The sequence below is a fragment of the Rhineura floridana genome, chromosome 6 (assembly GCF_030035675.1).
Source record: "Rhineura floridana isolate rRhiFlo1 chromosome 6, rRhiFlo1.hap2, whole genome shotgun sequence".
NCBI classification, from domain to species: domain Eukaryota; kingdom Metazoa; phylum Chordata; class Lepidosauria; order Squamata; family Rhineuridae; genus Rhineura; species Rhineura floridana.
In genome coordinates, this window is record NC_084485.1 from 104857746 (window position 1) to 104882681 (window position 24936).

The following is a 24936-nucleotide window of genomic DNA, read 5'->3' on the forward strand; positions in this document are numbered from 1 at the left end:
CAGAAGTTACAAGTGGCTCTTCAGCACTGGTTTCTGGATATATTTCAGCTGCATTGGGATGTCTAAGCCATGAAACTTACCCCTACTCATCACATTCCTAGTTCACTTTGCTGGTGAATCTCTCCAGCTAGCTTGCTTCATGGAATCAGATTCTTGCCATTGGCACTATCAGTCAGTCACCATCAGTGAATCCAGAACTAACTTAAGGGCACATGGCAAAACCTGAAACAGTTATAAAATGGGGACAGGAGAGCCGTGTTTGCCACCTTGAGCACCTTGCAAGAAAGGCCGGATATAAATGTAATAATAAAATAAAGGTCTTTGGGGCCAGGATGTTTAAGTACCCCTTCTATGGCAGAGTAGTCTAGCTGGCCACCAACACCATGGCAATTGTATTCTACATGAACAAAAAGGGTCGGATGAAGTCAGGGACCCTGTTGTCCCTTGCTTTCCAGTTGTGGAACTGGTATGTCCTGAACTGTGTGACACCATTGCTGATCTACCTGGCTGGGCTTTGGAAGACTTGCTCAGCTAAATGCATGCTTCCTCACATGAATGGATGCTTGCTTCATGAGCGGCTCTGAGCCTCTTCCCATGACACTCTCCCAGCAAATGCATCAAAATATATTTACCACCTCAAGTAAGAGATAATACCACATGTGCAGCAGGGCAAGGTAGGCAAGGACTCTTTGCGAACCACCTTTCTTTTCATACATGTTCCTCTGCTCCCACTCACCACTAGAATGGTGGCCAAGATCCAGAAAGACAGAGCAGACTACAACTAACTCACTCCATGACAAAGGCAGTCCTGGTTTGTAACCCTGCTCTCCCCTTCCAATTATAGCTACCTGTGGACCTTATTTCTCAGGTCCGAGGGTCTTGAGAGAGCCACAGACTCTGGTTAACAGTGTGATATATCTATCCCAGCCATGATTCTAGGAAGAGGAAAAGTGAGTGTTGGAGGCCTCTCATAAATCATTAGCTGTGAAATGGTCCAGGTTCCTTAAATGTATAAGAGAGCATAGATTTAATGCTTTGACTTGTCCAATCACTTTTCTGCATCAAAAATGGACTAGCACTTTCATCCATTAAGGGATTTTTAGCCACTGTTTTGACTTTCCATGGTGGAGTGAATATTTTTTTCTGGGGTTTTTTTCTTGCTCATTGATGAGTCGTGTTATGAAAGAATTGATAACTTTCACCCTCCCCCAGTTTCTGCATTCCTTATCCATCTTGAGTTTCTCAGATATTTTGACTCAACTCATGGCTAAGCCTTTGGCCCCTCGCTAGTTGTGACTTGCATCACTTAATGTTTAAGGTGGCTTTCCTGGTACCTATTACATCAGCACAGAGGGTTACTACATCAGCCTTGTATATTCATCTAGCACTACAGACTTGGTGCTTGAGCCAGGGTGGATGCTTCCTTCGGAAGAGCTGTGCTGAACCCAGTGGCTTCCTAGGCACTTCTCCAGCCTTTGGTAAGTTAGCTTCCTACTCACATAGTCTGTCTTCGCTTGCCTGCTTATATAGCTACTGCTTGCAATACATAGGAACCGAGTAGGAAGGTGGGAGGTGTGCTCTCTTGAGTGTGCACTGATGTTGGAAATGAGCAATCTGCCAAAAAATTCTGGCCTAGTTCAAGAAAGTTCCAAAATAAGTCTTTGCAGGCGCAGAACTCTTCTGTGTGACTACACTGATAACTCCTTGAAGAGCTAGAGTTACAGGTAAGCACCTTGTTTGACACCATCCATGGCAATTTTTAACAAGCTCTTTGCCTCCTAACATTCTTCCCTATTTATTTTAAAGTTTGTTTGGGGCTTGTTCTTGCCCTTGAGTTACAAATGGAATCCTCCTGATACCTCAGCTGTATTTGAGGATTAGATTTAAGAAAACCTCCTAATTCAGCTTCCTAGCTTCTTGTTCAGTCCTTGTCTCAAATTGCTGGTTCACACAAGCGACCATGAACAGGGGTCCATGTGGCTGGAAGCCTCCAGGTGACTATAGCAGCATTTGGTTATAATAGTTGCTAATAGCAACCCATGAAGATTTCTTTTCCAGTCCTCTCAGCTTCCACCACCTGCTTATCATTCAGCAGGATTTGATTTCTTCTATAAGCATGTAAGAATGAGTTAAACTTACTTATTTACTTTCAGTGATTTCCATATTGCTTTCTACTACCAGAGGAAACCAACTATTGATGACTATCCCTAGACCTTTCCAATGATGATCTTGTGATCACCTGAGCTCCTTCTGGGAGAAAGGGCAGGCTATAAATTTAATAAATAAATAAATAAATAAAATCAGCTGCCCAGGAGGTTTCATAGTCTCTGAATCCACCAACCATATAACTGGAGGATGTATATGGAAACCTTGTAGACCTGGACTCCAAACTGAGAGGAGTAGCTCAGACCTTTTCCTGAGAGGAATTTGAATTAGCCAATCAATCACTGCAGGCTGTTCGGATTACTCAAGGCTTCCCTGGAAGAAAGCAAAAGGTGTGATTTGAGGACACTTAACAGTGCCATAATGCACAGCTTCAAGCCACTTGGGAAGTGGGGCACTGGCAGCAAGAAATATAAGAAATCAGCTGAGCTTCCTGCTGAATAATTTTCTCCAGACTTTGCCTGGCACCCTGGTGCCTCATTGTTTGTTCTTAAAAAAGTGAGGTAGAAGTACTTTGGCTGGACAAAGCACTCAGAACCAATATCTGTACATCAGGGGTGTGGGGGATCTTTTTCAGCCTGAGGGCTGCATTTGCTTCTGGGCAACCCTCTGGGGGCCACATACCAGGGCTGAACATGGCCAGAGACAAAAGTTAGTGAAACAATGGAGCACATTTCCATCCCTCATCATCCCTCAAGGCAAGCAAGAGATATTATCACCATTCAAGAACACAATCCAGACAAGCAAAAGCATTCAACAATGGTGGTGCCCAGGGCCAGATAGAAAACCTGGGCCATTCAGCTCTCATGTCTGAGCTTACCCACTCACATATTGTCATGTGATATTAATAATTCTAGATGCCCAATTTTTGAGAGTCCACTTTTTTGGGGGTAGCGAATTCAGTGCCTTAATACATAGAATCATAATACTGGCGGACTATCTCGTCCAATCCTCTGCTTGATGCAGGAAATCCAAACCTAGATAATCTCCAACAGATGGCTGTCCAACTTCTGCTTGAAGACCTCCAGTGAGGGAAAGCCTGCAAAACAGGTTATATGATCAAGTTGCTCTCATTCTTTAGAAATTAATCCTAATGTTTAACCAAAGTCTACTCTCTCTAATTTAAACCCATAGATAAGAATTATGAGACTAAATAGATCCTAGCATGAGTTTATTTAATTGGGCTGGATTTCTTTGGGAAAGCTTGCTGGGAAAAGTTTGGGATTCCCTGTTATAGCTATTTATTTATTTATTATTAAATTTGTATCCCGCCCTTCATCCCAGAAGGAGCCCAGAACAGCAAACAAAAACACTTAAAGCACTTTAGAACATTTAAAAACAAAAAACTTTAAAACATATTAAAACCAAACATCTTTAAAAAACAACTTTAAATGTTTTTAAATGTTTTAGCTTTTAAGATATCTGAAAAAGCAATTCCAGCACAGACGCAGACTGGGATAAGGTCTCTACTTAAAAGGCTTGTTGAAAGAGGCAGGTCTTCAATAGGCATTGAAAAGATGACAGAGATGGTGCCTGTCTAATATTTAAGGGGAGGGAATTCCAAAGTGTCGGTGCCACCACACTAAAGGTCCACTTCCTATGTTGTGCAGAATGGACCTCGTGATAAGATGGTATCTGCAGGCTGCCCTCACCTGCAGACCTCAGTGTTCAACTGGGTATATAGGGGTAAGACAATCTTTCAGGTATCCTGGTTCCAAACTGCATATTTGTTTGTCCCAAGCAAACAAATAATTTTATACTGTGGGATATACATACAATCATACAAGATAGATTTGGATGGATTTAAGCATGGCTGAATATGTTGAATTATGGCTCATATGTCAAAATATATTAGCAGTGAAATATTAGCTCTGGCCACAGAGGAATTACAAAAGTGTGAAGGAAATGTGGTGTGATTATTAGATTTGGCAGTAAACGAAACAGAGCACATACAACCATGGAAACCACATGACAAAATGCCCAGGTGGGGGATTTTTTTTTAAGAAAGAGGCAGATTGAACACTATAGTGTTGGTCGCCCTGTATGATGACCTCTGTCGGGAGAGAGATGGGTGAGTATGACTCTGTTGATTCTCCTTGATCTCTCAGTGGCTTTCGATACCATCGACCATGGTATCCTTCTGGGACAACTGGCTGAGTTGGGAGTGGGAGGGACTGCATGGCAGTGGTTCTGCTCCTACTTGGTGGGTTGGCTCCAGAAGGTGGTGCTTGGGGAACATTGCTCGGCCCCGTGGATTCTCCGATATGGGGTTCCACAGGGGTCAGTTCTATCCCCCATGCTTTTCAACATCTACATAAAACCATTGGGTGCAGTCATCCGGAGTTTTGGAGTGTGTTGCCATCAGTATGCTGATGACACGCAGCTCTATTTCTCCTTCACATCGTGTTCAGGTGAGTCTGTCAATGTGCTGAACCGGTGCCTGGCTGCGACAATGGACTGGATGAGGGCTAATAACCTGAGGCTCAATCCAGACAAGGCTGAGACGCTGTTAGTGGGTGGTTCATCTGACTGGATGGTGGATGTCCAACCTGTCCTGAATGGGGTCGCACTCCCCCTGAAAGAGCAGGTTCGTAGCTTAGGGGTTCTCCTAGAACCATCTCTGTCATTTGAGGCTCAGGTAGCCTCGGTGGCACGGAGTGCCTTCTATCAACTCTGGTTGGTTGCCCAGCTATGCCCCTATCTGGATAGGGATAACCTGGCTTCAGTTGTCCATGCTCTGGTAACCTCCAAGTTAGATTACTGCAATGCACTCTATGTGGGGCTGCCTTTGAAAACGGTTCGGAAACTGCAGCTTGTGCAAAATGCAGTGGCCAGATTGGTAACAGGGACTAGACGGTTCGAACATATAAAACTGATTCTGGCCCACTTGCACTGGCTGCCTGTATGTTTCCAAGCCCGATTCAAGTTGCTGGTTTTAACCTATAAAGCCTTACACGGCTTGGAACCACAATACCTGATGGAACACCTCTTCCAACACGAACCCACCCGTACGCTATGCTCAACATCAAAGGTCCTCCTCCAGGTGCCTACTCCAAGGGAAGCTGGGAGTCTGGCAACAAGGGAGAGGGCCTTCTGAGTGGTGGCCCCCAAATTATGGAATAGTCTCCTGATGAGGTGTGCCTGTTGCCAACACTGTTATCTTTTCAGTGCCAGGCCAAGACTTTCCCCTTCTCTCAGGCATTTTTTAACAGCATTTAAATAGCGTGTTTTTAACTTGCCTATTGGTTTTTCATGGGTTTTAATTTGGTATGGTTTTAAATGTGTATACTTGTTTTTAATGTTTTTAATTGTTGTAAACCTCCCAGAGAGCTTCGGCTATGAGGCGGTATATAAATGCAATCAATCAGTAAATAAATAAACAAGCAAGCTTTGATATGGGAAACAATGGCAGAATTATTTTGATTTGGAACAATTATATTGTCTGTATACACATCAAACATGAAGTGGGGAAGCAGCAGTAGACAAGGGGGCCTGCTTATATAATACATATTCTAATTAAAATTGCAGTGATGCCATTGTTTGAGATCAATTTTTTGTTGTTCTGGTGCACTCTTGAGGTAGAAACACACTCACTGTTCTGCCTGTTCCAGTGTGTCTTCATCTCTCTCTTCTGAAAATGGGGGGCACATGATGCTAGTCAAACTCCTCCCCTTTTTACTGTAAAACCTGGTGGGAGCAGCTTGAGTTCATTTTTTAAAAAAAATCAGCTTCAAAGAGATTTCGCAACTGATTGGCAGATCAACCCATTCCCCCTCCAGGCATGGCTAATGTAAATGTTTTATTCTGACAACTAGTTTGTTTACAGCCTTTAACACAGAACATTACAGTAGTATTTTTTTTAAAAAAATTGATTATTGTCTTCCACTAGGGTTGGGGGAGAAATGTGATTCAGTTTGCACTCCAAGGTGAATTTACCTAATTCACACTTTCCAAACTACACAATACACAAACTGAAACACAGCCATCTTTCAAAATTCACACTTCTCTGAATTTTGTAATGTAATTCTCTAGCCAAGTAATATGTATAAGAATCCATACACTACGGTAAAGTGCACATAAAATGCATATATAAGTGAAAATAATGCACATATATATGTGAAATAAATTGGGGGGAATTACTTTGCAAAAATGTGTATATTGGGCAAAATAGTCTACAAAAATGTGTATACTAGGAGAAATTTGCACTAAAATACTGATGAGTTTTCATGATTATTTGTTTAAAAAAATTCCAAACTAATATGGTGAACTGAATTTAAGATTATAAAAATGAGAAACTGAAATTTATAGATCTCCCATCCCTATTCATCTGAATTTATCATAGAAGATTATTCAAGTGACACATGTTATACATATAGTTCTCAGCTAGAACTTTTTCACTGGATCACTAGTCTTCAAAGTGTCCAGAGGGGAGCTCCATCTTTTAATCCTCATCTGCAATGGCAGTTTTATTTTCATATTTGCAACCTTTTCTCCATTGTTTTTGTTCACCTTGTTCTTTCGTTCCCTGTCTTCCTCCATCACATACCAGGCCAATTTGGTTATCACAACAAACCAGAATGAACCACATTGACCCTTGAGTTTACTCGCTCCTCCCCTTTCTTCCAATGGGGCTATGAGAATGAGCTCAGAAGTCAACTGAGTCTGATATGTATATTTTTCAGGTGTTCAAAGATATTACCTATATTCAATCAATCCATCCTACAGTAATAACAATCTGAGAAGGCTCTGTTTTCTGTATCTTTTACCTTCCTGACCCTGTTGAATTGCATCCCTTTTTACTACATTTAGTTCTGCTTCTACTGATGTGCAGTTGGTGCTGTTGCACTGTTGCTGGAATCCAGTCCTTGGCTGCACATCTGTATGCTCATTCTTGACTTTTCTACAGCACTGATTTGCTATTCAAGAACAATTAAGTACACAATTTAAGATGAGATGGGAGCAAGATTGTCCCAATGCCAGGAGTAAGGTCAGCATTAGCTGCAGTAGTATAATGTTAGTTATTACTTAGAAACATGCCTTATCTAAGGCAGTTCCATAGCGTTGCTGAATTTCCATAACATAAAAATAGTTTGTTGGTTCAAAGGGCTGTAAGTAGAGGGGAAAGCAATCAGCTAACTATTTTGCAATTATAAAAGACAAATGGAGTATAAAACTGAGCTTAATAATTTAAGATGAAGTAGCTCATGCCATACTACCATTGAATTTAAGTCCCAGCTAGACAGGAATACACAAGGCTTTTTAAATTAGGAAAGGAAATGGGGGGGGGAGAGAGAGAGAGAGAGAGAGAACGCTCATGTAAGAACTTTCAGTTGATATACTGTGGGCACAAATCCAAAATTGTTAACGGCATGTTACCCTTCTATTTGTGCAAATAAGGGCACCCCAGAAACTTTGTTGTCTGTTATTTACAAATATGGGTAGAGTATATACTTTATGAGGCCCATGAAGAATTATACGTAGGCAGGCACAGCTAGATTCATAATAATATCAGTTTTAAATCAATGGTATCCTTGAAACAAAACAAAGAAGTCCCAAGCCAAGCATTGCTGATTAATTAGCATCCATTGTTAGTGACCTAACTACTCCAACATTCAAGATAGTGTAGCTCACAAATTCCTTCATGATTTATGTTTAGCATTCACAAAGGGGGAAGAATTATTTCTGAAACATTTTTGTAGCCCTTCTCTGTACTATTTACATATACACAGTGCTTTTTGTTTTGTTTTGTTTTGTTTTTTAAAGAGGTGCTGGTACTCATATCTTGCTACAAGTACTGTAGGTGCCAGCACAAAATGGCTGCCATGGTCAGCAAAACGTGGTGCTGCTACTCCAGTGAATATTGTCACAAAAAACCATTGCATATACTCAATAACTCTCAAACTATGTTTGCAAGATATAATGGCTGTATAGGTATAGTACAGAGGCATCCATGTAATCCCATTATGTCATAGCCAGTAGCAGATCTTCAGCTCTTTGAGGCTGCAGTTGTAAATATGTGCAACTTATGAACATCAGCTAATGGATTTTGGGGCAAAGTAGAAATACAATCTTTTAAAAAAATATTTAGCTAGAGCAGTGAAAATGTCATTTATATGGCGTGGCTTTATTCCTCTAAGAGAGAGACGCTTCTGTAACTCTTGGATAATAAGAAAAATAAATAAACTGGGTTTCTGTGTATATAGGATTATTTGGGAGAACAGACATGCAGTGAAACCCCATTAGACTATTTACATTAGTAAATGTTCAGATGGATGATTCCAGACAGGTGTTTATTGTGGGATTGGTGCTGCTCAAACATGCAAGTTTTTCACAGCATCCATATGAAACCTGTTGCCAATGAGCCACTATCTGGAAGCACTCTGAGATTTCAGTAATGCATATTACACTTCATAGGCTAATTATGCAGCAACCTGTTGTGCAGTGTGAGACTGTAGGTGCAGTAACAGACACACAGCTTCCATTGGTTTTATACTTTTCTTGTCTGCGCAGTGGGCATACACATTATGTTCCTTATAAACTTTGGCTAGATTAATGCTAGGTACTTGGATTTAACTGGCTTCTTGTGGTTATCTTTAATGAATGCCTAATGTCTCATTTGTTTTTCTGTCATGTTACCTGACAGTTGGCTGGCTGGTTCAAAGCAATATGTGAAATTGTGTCTCCCCATACCCTTATTTCAAGTCACACCTTTTTAATCTCCTTAGAGTTGTCAGCCTACTGTAAGGTGATGACAAGGAGAACCCAAACTTGGCAGAATTCTCTCTATAAGAACATAAGAAGAGCCCTGCTGGATCAGACCAAAGGCCAACCTAGTCCAGCATCCTTTTTCTCACAGGGACCAACCAGATGCCTACGGGAAGCTTTCAAGAAGAGCCTAAGTGTAACAGCATTCTCCCCACTTAAGATTTCCAGCAACTAGTATTCAGGGGCATAGCCTTTCTTCTATAGAAATCTTAGATAAAAGCTAATAGTCTGCCCATCTGCTGAACACATTCAGTTTGCAGATGTTTTACAACATGCATTCTGATCCAGTATTTCTTTGTAACTGCAAGAGCTGGGTTATGCACATGAAGCCTTCCACCCACAATGTGTTTCCCAGTGAAGAGTGCAGTTCTTTCCATCTTCAGAGCTGACCCCTTCATATTAATAAAATGTTTGCCTTGAAATGCCCATCCAGTTCTGAATTGTATCCATGAGGACTATTACTAATCTTGTGTGCTTGGAGAGATTAATTTATCATATGTTATTGTAGAAGTAGTGAGTTATGAATTGAAATAAAAAATGAATACTCTCAATGGTAGTGATTATCAACAATTTGACCAAAACAAGTTTGATGTCCTGTCTTAATATTTTCGTTGTCCTATCTAATATGTCCTGTCTATCTCTTAAATTCAGCTTTACATCATATACAACCCTTGCAGCTGTATATAGTATGAATGTGGTAAAATCGTTCCTATTGGGTAAAATTCCGATAATTCATCTTTGTTTTTTACAGGTCAATGCACAAACTGACACAGCTGGAGAGGCTTGACCTAGGCAATAATGAATTTTCTGAGCTGGTAAGAAAAACCTGTTTTAAAAAAATAACAAAACACTACTGCACAGTAGTGTTTAATATACAAATGCAATCATACTCCCTCTGTGAGAATCCTGCTTCATGCAGAAATGAGCAGCTCAACTGTTTAGACTTCTATACATAGAAAAGCTGCATAGGATTCTACTTTGTACAGGAAATAACGGAATCCATGGTGCTATGTTTTATATTCACATACAAGGATAATGATGCAAATAGCAATTCTAGGTCTCTGTTTATGGCACATGATGCTCTGGATTCTGTGGGTTAATATGGGAAAGGGTTGATAGATGTGTAGCATCTTGCTTTAGAGCTCAGCACCGACACAGAAGTTGTGAAAATGAAAGCTTATCATTTCTTAACTCCTAATACCTAACAGAGTTTCCGAAATAACAGATGTGACACTGCTGCTTTGGGCATCTTTTCAGTCTTGAGCAGTCTGATTTTGTTGCTTAGTATATCAGTCCTTGTTCATGGATTTATATCTAACCATTTACACTCAGAAATGTGACTTTTAATATTTAACACAATAATCACTTATGTCATAAGTGCAACATTAAAAAGAGAGTGATGAAGCAGTCAGATTAAAGAACTATAGTTCTATTTTGATTTTGTTTACAAAAATTGTAATCAGTTGGAAATAATTAAAATATTGTTTAGTTTGGAAATATGTTACATTTATAAAAGCTATTCTTTTACAGCCTGAGGTTCTGGAACAAATACAAAATCTAAAGGAATTATGGATGGACAATAATTCACTTCAAACACTGCCAGGGGTATGGATATTTATATTGCATAAATGCATATATTAATGGTACAAATTATTTTCATTTACGGTTAACATAGGGAGAAACTAGTCAGAACATACATTTTTGGACAAGAATATTATGTGTTGTGTAGTAATGTGTAAACAGTAAATTTGATTGAAATTTAAAATATGTATATGTATATATGTGTGTGTGTGTATGTGTATATATATATATATATATATATATATATATCCATTTTATTTGATATTAAAACATACGTGAGAGATGTTATTTCTTGATGGGTTTTCAAATGATTGAAAGAGGATAAGGCTCTCAGTGAGACAGGACACTGAGGCTTATGTATGAACTAAGTTTTAACAATATTTCTGTGCCATGCCTCATGCATTTCACTGCTGAAGGATGTCTGTCTAATAAAGAATCTGGCAGTCTGACTCTCAGTGCTGCATTCTGAGCAGCTAAATCTGTTACAATTTTAATATCATATAATAATCAGATTTTTAATTGTTCTTCCATGTGGAACAAGAGAATGTACTCCAGCAGCTTGTGAGACACCATCTTAATAAGAGATAAACATTACTTATATATATACACATTGCAGATCTCACCATTTAGAGTGATTTAGGGAATGGCAGCCAGCTGAATGTATGATCGCTTCTCCATTCAAATGGTATCACAGGGTCATGATGTCTGAAAGGAGGAGTTGTGCTGGGAAATAGCATAGGAATTATGTGCAGTTGCCGTGGGCCTCTGGGCCTGAGTAAAGCACAACCCCTGGGCCCATACTTGGGTCCTGTCTGTCACAGAACTTACGGATTACCTTTATCCCCCCCCCCTTGTAATACAGTTTGTCTTATCTTTAGCTGTCAATCTGTTGAGTTTGGCATAAAAATATCACTATAGTTTGAATCCATCAGTGTCTGACTAATGCCAGAAGAAAGGCACTTCCGTCATGTAAGGGGGATCCCTGTCAATTCTCCCCTCAAGCTTTACTCCCCCCCCATTATCCAGTGTTGTTCTAGAGGGGGCCCTTTTTGTGTGGTAAAAGCTACAGTGGGGAGGGGAAGGCAGGAAAGCTGTATTATGTGAATAGAACTGCTCACATTTCTTAGGATCCACTCAATAATTTAAAAAGAATAAATATAAAATTTCTATTTCAACTGGAAAGAACAATTCATCTTAGGACAAATCTCTGTGCAATGACTTATACAGACGGCATTGTTGTTTTCTGTAAAGCTTTTGTTTGGCCTTTAACATATAAAATTCCACTTTTACTATATGCTACAAAAATGCCTTTGGATAACAATATCAACCATCGCTTGGATTGCTACTTTATCTCAATATAATAGCACTATAACTCAACTGGCAATGTGATTTTGTGCTTGTAGAACTTTTGGAAAAACCTTTAAATATATTTACACATACTCAAAGCAAGTGCTAGATTCTGTTCCCCATATTCATCACTGCTTGATGTTTAGCAGTGTCAGAGTTGACAGTGCTTAGACCAGCCTTTCCCAACTAGTGGGCCACCAGATGTTGTTGACCACAACTCCCATCAGCCTCAGCCAGCATTGCCAATGGTCAGGAAAGATGGGAATTGTGGTCCAACAACATCTGGTGGCCCACTAGTTGGGAAATGCTGGCTTAGACTGTCTGTTGTGCAGTGCTTAGATAGTTCCAGTCCAGCAAGTGGAATTCACCAAGAGACCAGCCACAGGAACTCTGGGTGCAATTCAGTGAATGATCCATGTGCAACATCCTTATTTGTTGGATCAAGACACTGAGATATTGTTTATGTTCAAGAAGGACAAATGTATCTTTAAAAATAGTTCTAATGGTTTTACTGGTATTTTATGAGCTACCTAAAGTCTATGGAAATAGGCAAGATATAACTATAATAAAATGTACAGGTAGTTAAAATATATTAATATAGTCCTCAGTGCACATAAAATGGCACTCAGCATGGGGATGTGATGTCGATATGTATCTCCCACACCCCTGTCCAGACCTGTCCCCTTCAGTTCATTGGCTCACAGCTCTGAGCTCACATTTGTTAGCTAAACAAAGGAGGTAGGGTGAATGGAAATATGGGAGATATGCATAGGCCTTCAATTTCTTGCAATAGTCTGTGCCACAGACTCTGTGTTGTTACCTATGCATGCAGTGATGTCAAAATTGTTCTGCTGGGATCTCATCTTGTGTGAGCCTAAACCTACATTGGGAAGAGTGATACCTTCAAAATATAAGGAATGTAGTGATCATTGTTGGTATATTTGTAGATTATGACTTTAAATAGTAGTCTAATTTTCAAATTTCCTTTGTTTACTTGACAAAGGAAACACCAGGCCAGATTACTTTTGCTTCAATAAATCACTATTGTTCATTAACTATAAATGTGCAAGCTCATAGTATTGCTGTTAAGCATTAGTGCTTGCTATGAAATATGAATCTAATCAAATTAACCTATTCTTATGTGATGTCGTCAAGTCTATAGGAAGGTTAAAGCAGCTGGTGTACTTGGATGTGTCAAAAAATAGAATAGAAAGTATAGATATGGACATATCAGGATGTGAAGCCCTTGAAGATCTACTGTTGTCATCCAACATGCTACAACAACTGCCAGACACTCTAGGTAAGAAACAAATGTTGACTCAATATGTAGTTATATTTGAGGGCTTGTTGCTATGAAGATGGATTTTGGTTAATTAATGCTGGTTTGGTTTCCAGTGTTGATTTCCTCTGAATCAAGACCATTTACCCCCTCTCCTGTCATTCATAATCCTGTAATTATTTGTAGTAACTTTATCTCTAAAATGACATACTATTTTTATAGTGAAGAACACAGGTATAAAATTTTGAAGTCTTGCTTCATAGTAAAAAAATGTTTCTGGTCAAATTGCCTTGCATCATATTTTCATATGTAGAAACTCATCTTTGAATATGAGATGCAATTATTTTTTTTAATGTTAGAATTCATTCACCAGTGTATATTTAGTCGCAATACATGTGTTAGGGAGGTGTGTCTGTAATTAGTTTCCTGCTATGGAGAAATACCCTAGAATGGCTAATCCCACATTACATAAAATTCATGTCCTCAGACAAAAGTGTGAAACTTCATATGCAAAAATACAAAATAGCAATCCACTTTTAGACTGTATCGCTATTTGAATGTACTGTGTTTTCAAACTTGAGAATTATTTGAGAAAATATTGGTCTTCAAAACAGCAAATGCTTTCAGATATGTTTAAAACAGCTGTCTATTAATTTCTGGAGGAGAACTCTTTGAACTTGGTTGTCAGGTATCCTTTATTTCAAAAATATTATTCTTTATTCCAGTTTCAAACTGACCTCTTCAGAATAGGCACCATAACCAACAGTACTGAGAGCAAAAAAAGGTCTTTGCTCTACAAAAAATAATAATAGGAGAAAATATGCTATGTTTAAACTATTCTTCACATCTAACAAATCTACTGTCTATTTTCAGGGCTCTTGAAAAGGCTTACAACTTTAAAAGTAGATGACAATCAACTCACAGTTCTGCCCAATGCCATTGGAAAGTAAGTGGAGAAAATTTAAAGATTTTTTTGTCTGCAATATCTTCCAGAACAATCCTATATTGTACATGCTTACTTAGAAGTAAATCCCACTGGGTTCAGTGTGGTTTTACTCCCTGGTAAATGTGATTAGGATTGCAGCCTTAATGACAAATTCATCCTGAAAGGCATTATTCATCCAAGGTTAATTCTTTGTGAATTCTGCCTAGTCTCACACCCAGATTTTTACCCCTGTGCAAAGCAAATGTTGTAACTTTCTAGAACTAGGTGATAACAGCTTGGCTTGAAGCCTGCTCCCAGGCTCATAGTGAATGGGAAATGAGTCTAAGCCAGCAGCAGTCCTTCTATCAGTATTCTTGTCCATGGCAGAGGGGATCTTCCAGGCATTCTGTACTCAGATTATTGTGGGCACAGTCCTTCCACCAGTCATCTTCTCTTCGTGATGGAAACTCCATGCTGTTGATAGCTTATCTCCGAGGCCTACAGTCGCAACCACACTCCATTTTTCCAATACTGAGTTCCCTCTCTGGAATTTAGGGGTAATGTTAAATAGTTCATAGAACAAAGAATGATAAAGGCCACATTTGAAGGAGCAAGGTTTGATTTTGCAGAGTTTATGGTACGAGTTAAATATAAAGTTGGATTATTTTTTTAATTGAAGGCCTAAGGATGCTTAAGAAAATCTGGTTTTATCATATAAAATTCAAAGACTATCAAGATTCTTTTTGTTTTCCTTACTGACCTTCTGCTGTATTTACAGAATAATTTTTTTAAAAGTATAAAACAAAGTGATTTGCAGAATCATATTTCTTTATAAATAATATGTTTCTTAGCATTTTCCAGATGTTTAGCAGGAGCTTAATGAGCAGTAATTTAAACACAGAGATACATAAATTGCATGTTTATTGAGATGATAGCTTTGGCTGACAGTGTCTTGTTTTATTTTTATCGTTTGATTAGCTGATGGGTGTTTTGTGCAAACTCCTGTAAATGTATGTTCCATCATGTGAAGTGTCATATTTGAATATTTTTATAGACATTTATATGATGAAGCCTTCAATTTGGACTGGACACAAATTGTTGCTAGAAGAACATTGATTTTCAGCAGTGTGCAAATTAAACTATTCAGGTTGTTGTTTTTTAAATTTGCAAACAAGTCAGAAGAGCTTCAAAGCTGCACCTGACTTTTAATTTCATAGGTGATTTTTCATAAGGTTTTTCTTATGAAATAATGGTTTGAATTCACAGAAGGGAGATAATAATGAAAGAAAGCTTGCAGTGAGTCACAGATGCAGGCCTATCAGTGCCACCACCTACAACTGGCTTCCCCATATTTGAGAACAAAGGGCTTTTTTTTAGAATTTGAGCCTAGAATACAAAGGTATTTTTGGATTAAACATATCCAAACTTCAAAAGGATATTTCTAATTATTTAAGAAAACTTTAAATCTGTCTTCATACTAACACAGCTGAAACCTAAGAGTCAGCATACTTCTTTGCCCCCTCCCTAACTGTTCTGAGTTTAGCCACAGTATGTTTTCAAAGTTCCTACTGGACAAGCATAACTTATCTCTTTAGCATAGAATAAGTATTTGGCCTTCATAGAATTGTAGGGGATGGAAGGCATCAGATGAACCCTCTGCCTTACAACATGAGCCATTCCCTTCAAATGCAGCCATTCTTGTATTCAAGGTCATGCTTGTATTCAGAATTCTGCATAGCTTGTTGTCACCACCTCCACCACCACAATAGTCATTACCTAGCTCATTCAATTTTTCCTAATGTCCCAAAGTCTGAAAATGCCCTGTCATGGGTCACTGCTAGCTGGGCAGTCCCCTGTGGTGATACCGCCAAGGCCTCACCTGCTGATCATAGGATCTGAGATGGTTGACGTTGGGGAAGGTGTTCTTTTAGGAACTTGAAACTTGGGTTCCAAGCCATTTAGAGCTTTGTATGCTAGCAGTAACACCTTGAATTGGGCCTGGTACCTCACTGGCAGCCAGTGTAGCACTTTCATGACTGGTGGCTACCCCACTTAACAGCTTAGAAGCCACATTCCACACTAGCCTCAGCCTCTGGACCATCTTCAAGGTCAGCTTCAGATACAGCGCATTACAGTAGTCCAGATGGGAGGTTGCCAGATTATGGACAACTGAGGCCAGCCTATTCAGGTTCATGAATGACCATAGCTGGTGAATCACCCTAGGCTGGATATAAACATTCCTAGCCACATAACCCATTTAAGACTCCAGAGACAAGTTGGAATCTAAGAGTACTCCCAGACTACCTTTCCTTTCCAGGGTAGTACAACCTTCCGCAGAACAGATTGTACACCTATTTCCTGGAGATGGGAACCACTCACCTATAGTACTTCCATCTTATCAGGCTTCAGCCTCAGTTTATTGGCCCCTATCTAGTCCATCACTGTTTCCAGACACTTGTCCAACAGTTTCATACCCTCTTCTGTTTCAGATGGAATGGAGAGATAGAGTTGTGTGTCATAGCATAGTAGTGACACTGTGCTCCAAATCCCCAGATGACAGCTCTCCCAATAGATTCACATAGATATTAAATGGCATAGGAGACATAGGACCCCACAGCCCAAATGCCATGGAGTCGACCAAATATTTCCTAGTACTACTTTCTGATAGCAACTCTGCAGGTAGGATCAGAACCACTGTAATACAGTATATACAACTTCCACCCTCTTTAACCACTCCAGAAGAACACCACCATCAATAGCTTCAAAAACCACTGAAAGGGCAAGGAGAACCAACAGAGTTTCACTCCATGTCTCTCTTTCAATAAAGGTCATCAGTCAGGGCAACCAAGATTGTTTTCATGCCCAAACCAGGCTTAAAGCCAGACTGAAATGGATCTAGATAATCTCCTTCTTCCAGACATACTTGCAGCTGGCTAGCCACCACCCTCTCAATCACCTTGCCTAGGAAGGAAATATTAGAAACTGGATTGTAGTTTTCTAAAACCTGTGCAAGAGGGGCCACACTACTACCTCTTTCAAGGTGTGATGGGCATAACTCCCATAGTGAGGCATTTACCACTCCCTGGACCCATCCAGTCAATCTCTTTCTTTAGGTATTATCAGCCATAATGGGCAGAGATTGAGATGACATATAGTTAGCCTTACTGCAACAGGTGTCCTCTCCACATCCTTGGGCTGCAACAACTAAAACCATTCACACAAGCTGTAATTTGGCAGTGTTTCAGAGACCTTCACCAAGCTGGAACCAATTGTGGCATCAGGTTCAGCACAGATGTGAGTGATTTTTCCTCCTCAAAATGATTTGGAAATCTCTCACAGCAAGCTATGGAGTAATCTGTTAATGACACCACATTGGTGTGGACCAGCCAGCTCTGCTCTAAACAGCTTTGTTGGGTGTTTCACTGAGGATGCAATAGAAGCTGAGACATATCTTCCCTACTACTGCCATGTGGTAGGAATGGCTGTGTACTCTTACCTCTGTTTGATCAGATTTGTTCTGGGATTTGCACCATTGGCATTCTAGCCCATGTATGGCCCACTTCAGCACCTAGAATGCCTCCTGGACTCCCATGGCCAGAGAGGGCACTTTGGAGCTATCATGTCAATTGCCCTTTCCATCTCATCATTCCACACTGAACCTAGGCTTCAACAGAAATAGAAGACATGCCACCTCAAAAATTCCCCAGAGCATGCAGAAATCCCTCAGATTCCATCACTCTACAGAGGCAGTCCAATCCAACTGGTCCCCCACCCCTGTGGAGTGGGGGAGGGATCAATTATAGCCAACCCAAACCTCACCAGGAAGTGATCCATCTACAACAAAAGCACAAGATAGAGGTTCGCATAGATGATTGGAATTTGGAGAGTCTCCACACCACATGCAAGCTGAACCAGAGACAAGTGTGTTGGGCTCAATTCTTTGCTCTCTCACTACAAAATTCATTACATTCCACAGGTACAGAATAAGCAGGCAGATATACTGCCCCACAAGTCGAAGTATCTGAAGAATCCGACCCTGAGACTGCCACAACTCATTATACCCCTTGAGAAGATGGGAGAAGATGGTGGCAGTTGCATGTCAGGACTCCTGGTTTGAGGAATTGTGCTAGGCGCAGGAACTAGATCCTTTTGCCAGAGAGAAGAGGCTGGAACTTGAGGGGCAGTCTCCTGGAAGCACCGCTGACTTTGCGCTAAGAGGAGGAGTGTTGTATCATTATGCAGCTATGTATGTGTCCCCAGGTGAATTGAGGGCCAAGGCCTTATGTCAGTGTAATGATTCTCCTACCACTGGACATTTTGGAGTTTTTAAAACCTTGCAGGCAATTACAAGGGAGTTGGAGGTGGAGTGTTACGTCCAGTCCTGCCTCACCTGTGCCAGAGCCAAACATGCTGTGGAGCAGCCGGCAGAACTTTTAGAACTGCTCCCTACACCCAAGAGACCCTGGTAAATGGTGACCATGGATTTCATCACTGACTTCCCCTTCTCCCAGGGGAAAACAACAGTTTTGGTTGCCATGGATGCTTTTACTAAAATGGCTCATTTCATTCCGTGCTCGGGGCTCCCAAATGCATGGAAGATGGTTCAGCTATATGTTCAGAACGTTTACCATCTGCATGGGCTTCTGGACAGTTTGGTTTTGGATCAGGGTCCGCAATTTACAGCTTGGTTTTGGCGTGCTATGTGGCAACTCCTGCAAAATGAGCTGAGACTGTTGTTGTCTCATCACCCTCAAACGGACGGACAGACTGAGAGAGTTAATGCCACTTTGGAGAAGTATCTCCACTGTTATGTTAATTACCAGCAAGACAACTGGATGTCCTTCCTGCCTTTAGCAGAATTTGCTTACAACAATGTGGTACATGCTACTACTCAGCAGACACCCTTCTTTACTAACCTGGGATACCACCCTTGAGCCTTCACCACCCCTAACGTCAGTCCAAACATTCTGGTGGCTGAGGACTTAGTACAGGAGCTTCGGGCTATGCAGCAGTTGTTGAAGGAACAATTGGAGAGAGCAAAGACCGACTACAAGAGAGTAGCCGATCAACATCGACAGGTGGGGGCCGAAATTCATGTGGGAGATAAGGTGTGGCTATCCATTTGCTATTTGCCGACTCGGGCACGATGTCATAAATTGGAAGCCAGAAAGTTGGGACCCTTCGAAGTCGAATCCCAGATTGATCCAGTGGCCTTTCAGCTGAGATTGCCTCCCTCCCTCGAGATTCACCTGGTGTTTCATCACTCTTTGCTTACTCTGGAGCAGCCCCCCTACCCCCACAGGATACAAGAGGTGCTGCCACCACCTATAAATGTGGATGGACAAGAGGAGTATGAGGTGGAACAGATTTTGGACTCGCGAAAATGTCAAGGGCAGCTACAATACTTGATTCATTGAAAGGGGTATGACCAGAATTAGCGTTCTTGGGAGTCAGCTACCAATGTCCACACTCCAGATCTGGTGAGACAGTTCCATGAAGCCTACCCAGACAAGCCCAAGCCTGTGGGTTGGGGGGAAATGGAGCATGGAGATGGGTGGGTGCCCCATCTAGAGATGGGGGGGTGGATGTCACCACACTGTCATTGTCAGACCACTTCCTGGTGAAGTTTGGATTTATGGCTCTTATCCCCCCTGCAGGGGTGGTGGACAGATTGAGATAATCTGCCTCAAGAAACTAATGGAATGCACTATATTTCTGAATGCCCTGGGGGAGTTCCCAGTGATAGAGCAAGTGACTGTTGAAGCCCTTGTCATGGTGTGAAACGAGACATGTCAGGCTCTTAATATAGTTGCCCCTGAATGCCCTTTCCGGCATTGAGGAGCCTGGTTTGCACCTTGGTGCACCAGTGAATTAAGGGCAATGAAACAAACTGGAAGATGGCTAGAGCACAAGTGTGAAAGACATGCTGTGAGACTGATTGGATGTGAGTAAAACATCATAACCATGCCTACTGTGTGGTGGTGAGGGTGGCGAAGAAAGCCTATTTCTCTGCCACCATTGCATCCTCGAGTAGCCATCCAGTGGAGCTTTTTTGTATTGTCGGGGGTCTGTTGACACCAACTCCAGGAAATGGAGTTTTAGACCCTTCAGAGGCCCACTGTGAATTGTTTGCAGGGCACTTAAGGTTGCTCACCTCCGTAGCAATCTTGGTGCCTTGTCCACATCTACTGTAGTCCCCAGCGATGTGTCCACTGCTACATCTGCTGCAACTTCTTGGGATCGGTTTCAGCTGATGCAGCCTGATGATGTGGACAAGATGCTTGGGACAATGTGACTAGTAATGTGTCCTCTTGACCCTTGTCTTTCTTAGCTTATTAAAGGTTGCAGAGGGGGTTGACTGAGTGCATCCAGGGTATGGTCAATGTGTCTTTGTAGAAGGGAGTGGTCTCAGCCACCCTGAAACAGGCAGTGATTCGATCACTCCTGAAAAAGCCCACCCTGGACCCATTGGTTTATGACAACTACTGTTCAGTCACAAATACCTCCTTTTTAGGGAAGCTGATTGAGAGGGTTGTGGGGCAGCAATTGCAAGTACTTTTGGATGAAACAGATTATCTTGACCCATTCCAGTCTGGGTTTAGGCCTGGTACGGGATTGTAGTGGTTAAGGTGCTGGACTACAACCTGGGAGACCAGGGTTCGAATCCCCACACAGCCATGAAGCTCACTGGGTGACCTTGGGCCAGTCACTGTCTCTCAGCCTCAGAGGGAGGCAATGGTAAACCCCCTCTAAATACCGCTTACCATGAAAACCCTATTCATAGGGTTGCTATAAGTTGGAATCGACTTGAAGGCAGTCCATTTCCATTTTACGGGACTGAATCAGCCTTGGTCGCCTTGATGGATGACCTTTATTGGGAGGAGGACGGGGGAGTACAACCCTGTTATTCCTCCTTGATCTCTCTGCGCCTTTGATACTGTTGACCATGGTATCCTTCTGATCTGACTTAGTGAGACGGGTATCAGAGGCACCGTTTTACAGTGGTTCCGATCCTACCTCCAAGGTTCTTTTCAGGGAATAGCATTGGGTGATTGTCTTTTAGCCCCCTGGCAGTTGTGTTGTGGGATGCTGCAAGGTACCATTTTGTTCCCAATGCTGTTTAACATCTATATGAAGCCCTTGGGAGTGGTCATCAGTGTCATGGCCCCTTCAGAGGACTCGGAGGAAGAGGAAGGGGCAGAGTTGGCAGACCCAGGAGAAGGAACTAGTGGAACCCCTGAGGACACAACTCTGGCTCTTCCCCAGCTGGAGAATGTCCAGGACCTGGCTGAAGCCCCTCAATCGGATTCTGGGCATGAACAGGAGGCTCCCCTCCCCCCTGCAGAAAGGAGACGCCAGCGAGTAGCACAGCAATGAAGGAAGAGGTCGGGTCGTTTAAGAACAAGCAGCTCTGAGCAGCTGGGAGACTAATTATGGGCACCTGGTTTAGGGAGTCTATTATAAAAGGCAGTTCATGGCTGCAGCAGACGGCTGACTACAACGTCGGTTGTGACCCCTGACGTGTAACGCTGTTGCTAGCCTCTAGACCTTCAGACTGGACCCCTGGCTTTCTGAACTCTGCTTCCCTACCTGGTCAACACTCTTGGACACTGCTACTGGTTAGTTTGTCAAGCCTTTCTTCTGCCAGCTGGCCTCCGTTATCTGCCTGGCCTTGACTGATTTATTGCCCAGCTAACTGCTGGCTGCTTCGTTGCTGCTCAGCCCCCAGCCCTGAAGCTGACAATCAGGAGATCTGGAGTGAGGTGTCAGCAGTACGCTGATGATACCCAGCTCTATTTCTCAGTAACATCTGAATCGGGAGATGCCATTCAAGCTCTGGACTGGTTTCTGGACTTGGTGGTGGGCTGGATGAGGACCAATAAACTGGATCCTAGCAAGACAGAGGATCTGTGGATTGGTGGTTCCCGAGTTCAGATAATTGGTCAGTTGCCTGCTTTGGATGGGGTCATACTCCCTCTGAAAGAGCAGGTTTGTAGTCTGGGAGTGCATCTGGATCCATCTTTGTCACTAGAGGCCCAGGCGAACTCAGTGTCTAGGAGTGCCTTTTACCAGCTTCAGCTGGTAAGATAGCTGCAGCCTTTTCTGCACCAGAATAGCCTGACTGCTGTTGTCCATGCATTGGTAACCTGTATTACTGTAATGCGGTCTATGTGGGGCTGTCCTTGAGGTTGGTCCAGAAGCTGCAAATGGTGCAAAATGTGATGGTGTTAGTGCTCACTGGGGCAGGGTATCACCAACATGTCACCCCATTGCTGAAAGAATTGCACTGGCTGCCTATTAGCTACCACACCAAGTTCAAGATTCTAGTTTTGGTGTGCAGATACCATCTTATCAGGAGGTCCGTTCCACACAACATAGGAAGCAGAGCTTTAGTGTTGTGTCACCTACCCTTTGGAATTCCCTCCCCTTAAATATTAGACAGGCTCCATTTTTGTTATCTTTTTGGCACTTGCTGAAGACCTTCCTCTTTCAACAAGCCTTTTAAGTAGAACGTTATCCCAGTTTGCATCTGTGTTGGAATTGCTTTTTAATATGTTTCTAAACCTTTTTTTAAGTTGTTTTTAAAGCTTTTGTAAAAGTGTTTTTAGTGCTTTTGTTTGCCGCCCTGGGCTTCTACTGGGAGAATGGGTGGGATGTAAATTTAATAAATAATAATAATATTTGGCACTTGTATTAGAAACACAAACACACACATGCCATTTGCCAGCCCATCTGTAGAAAATACCAAATCAGAAGTATGGCCTGTAACGTGTCTGGCCAATGATTCTAAAACATGATTTCATGATTGTCATGATATAGTCATGAAGTCCTGAGCTGGAATGTCTAGGGGTGTTCCAACACCACCCTCAAAGACCAGCTCGGGCACGAAGAACCAGCTATACTAAGAAAGCTCTCAATCCCTCCTCCCCCTGAAAAACTGACATCCTGAGAAGCGAGATGGAATCCCTACGGACGATGGGGACTATACACACATTGTGTATAATCTTCCAATTGATGCTGGTGCTGCACTGAGAACCCAAGCAGATAAAACTGAGTCAGGTGTGACTCTCTCAGTTCATTCACCCAAGTCTCTATTTATCTGACTTATCTGTCAGTCGAAAAGATAAAGCATGCTTACAAATAATATAGTTTCCTCCTTGACACCTCTTTATGTCAGGGTGATACAGCTGTCATAGATTTAGTTGTGAATATGTGTTCTATCCAACAACCAACTTTTCATCTCCAAGATTATGGCAATGGGTGACACCTAAAAAAAGTGATCTCACCGTTGGCAGCTATTATATACTATATTTGAGTTTTTCCTATTCAGGCGCTATTCACTATCTGCCTGTTCCTAGTGCAGTTGAATTTATAAGACAAAATGTCCAAACAACACAATGCCTCAAAACAATTCTGCATTCAAAAACAACCCACAGAACAATTCATGAGGGTTTTTCTTTTGGTAAATATATGTTTATTGGATTTTATACCACAGCAAAGTCAAACAATAGAAGAAAGGAACAAGGATGGTATGAGCAAGTGTCTTGTCAATGTCAGTAGAAGAAGCGCATATGATTTCAAGATGAGCAGCTACAATAAAAATTATAAACAGTAACAATGCAGTTGGTAAAGTAGATTATGCATTCATACACTCTGAATTGCACCCAACCAGAAGGCAGATTGAGGCTTATGTGCACATTGATTACTGGGTTGCAAAAAGTTAAAAGCGCCCACCAAGTACCTTCAAATGTACTTTCCTTTAAGATGCCTCTATTGAGACGGCTTTGATGGTTCAAGTGCTCCTTCAGGTCTATCTGCCACACTTTCTTCCACCAGCCCTCAATAGTAAACATCAGATCTGAACATTAATGTTGTACTATTTCTAATTTTTCAGCAGGTACCAGGAAAAAAAAAATCCTTATAGTGTAGACCCTGCGTTTCTGTCAGCACAATAGATAATAAAGCCATTTAGGATTTGACAGAATAATCTAGACAACAATTACTGAAATTTCTTGAAAAACTTTGATCCAAAAGGCTGCCCTGACAAGACACGGCCACCACATGTGGAAGTACGCCTCCCCTCCCATGGCAGCCCCTCCAGTAGTTGGGTGAAAGAGCAGCATTTATTTTATTTTATTTCAAGGGCTTGCAATTCCACCAGAACACCACCTTCAGTAGTGATTCTTGAATGAGTGCTGAAATGATGTGAAGCAGCAGCCTCTACCATTGCCCATTCCACTGTGCTGTGTCTATCTGCTTATATAAGTCACCCTTCCAGATCAGTTTCAGCCCCAGAAACTGCCCATATTAGGCTGATAGTAGTGCCTTGTAGATTATAGAGATCATACCTTTCATGTTTCCACTTCAGCTAGCACACATCTAATCTACCTTCTAACTATATATTATTTTTGTAAGCTATCACACCATCATGCATGGGGGAAGGGCACAGTGGCAGGATGGCAGGCAAGTGAGGTGAGGGAGGCAAGGATGGCAGATGAGTGGGTGGGTAGGGGAGCACAGGGGCAAATGAACAGGTGCAGGGAGTGGTGAATGAGTAAGCAGGTGTGGGGGCGAGCAAGTGGGCATAGGGTGGGCAAGCGCAGATGAACAGGTGGTAGCAACAATGCAGGAGACTGGTAAGCTGCCTTAATGGGGTGGTAATGGTGGTGGCAGCAGTCTGGTCAGGTGGGAGGCTGGTAAGCTACCTAAATGTGGTGGCAGTGAGTGCCTGGGGGGAGGGGGTGTTTAGGGAGTTGCCTGGGGTGGGGACAGTTTTGGGAGTTGCTTCTACATTGGTGTGTGCGTGTTTGGGAGTGCTTGGTATGTCTCTCTGTGTTTGGGAGTATGTGTGTGTGTATGCTTGGGAGCCCTTGGC

General features: G+C 41.8%; 1 protein-coding gene across 1 annotated transcript in view; it reads left to right on the forward strand.

The window, feature by feature from the left end:
* The window catches only part of LRRC7 (leucine rich repeat containing 7), a 436741-nt gene that overhangs the window by 263716 nt on the left and 148089 nt on the right, over window positions 1–24936 (forward strand). Inside the window, exons 8-11 of the mRNA XM_061633412.1 lie at window positions 9680–9743; window positions 10459–10533; window positions 13012–13156; window positions 14009–14081. Of these exons, the coding sequence (XP_061489396.1) occupies window positions 9680–9743; window positions 10459–10533; window positions 13012–13156; window positions 14009–14081 (357 nt within the window). The remainder of the gene's footprint in view (window positions 1–9679; window positions 9744–10458; window positions 10534–13011; window positions 13157–14008; window positions 14082–24936) is intronic.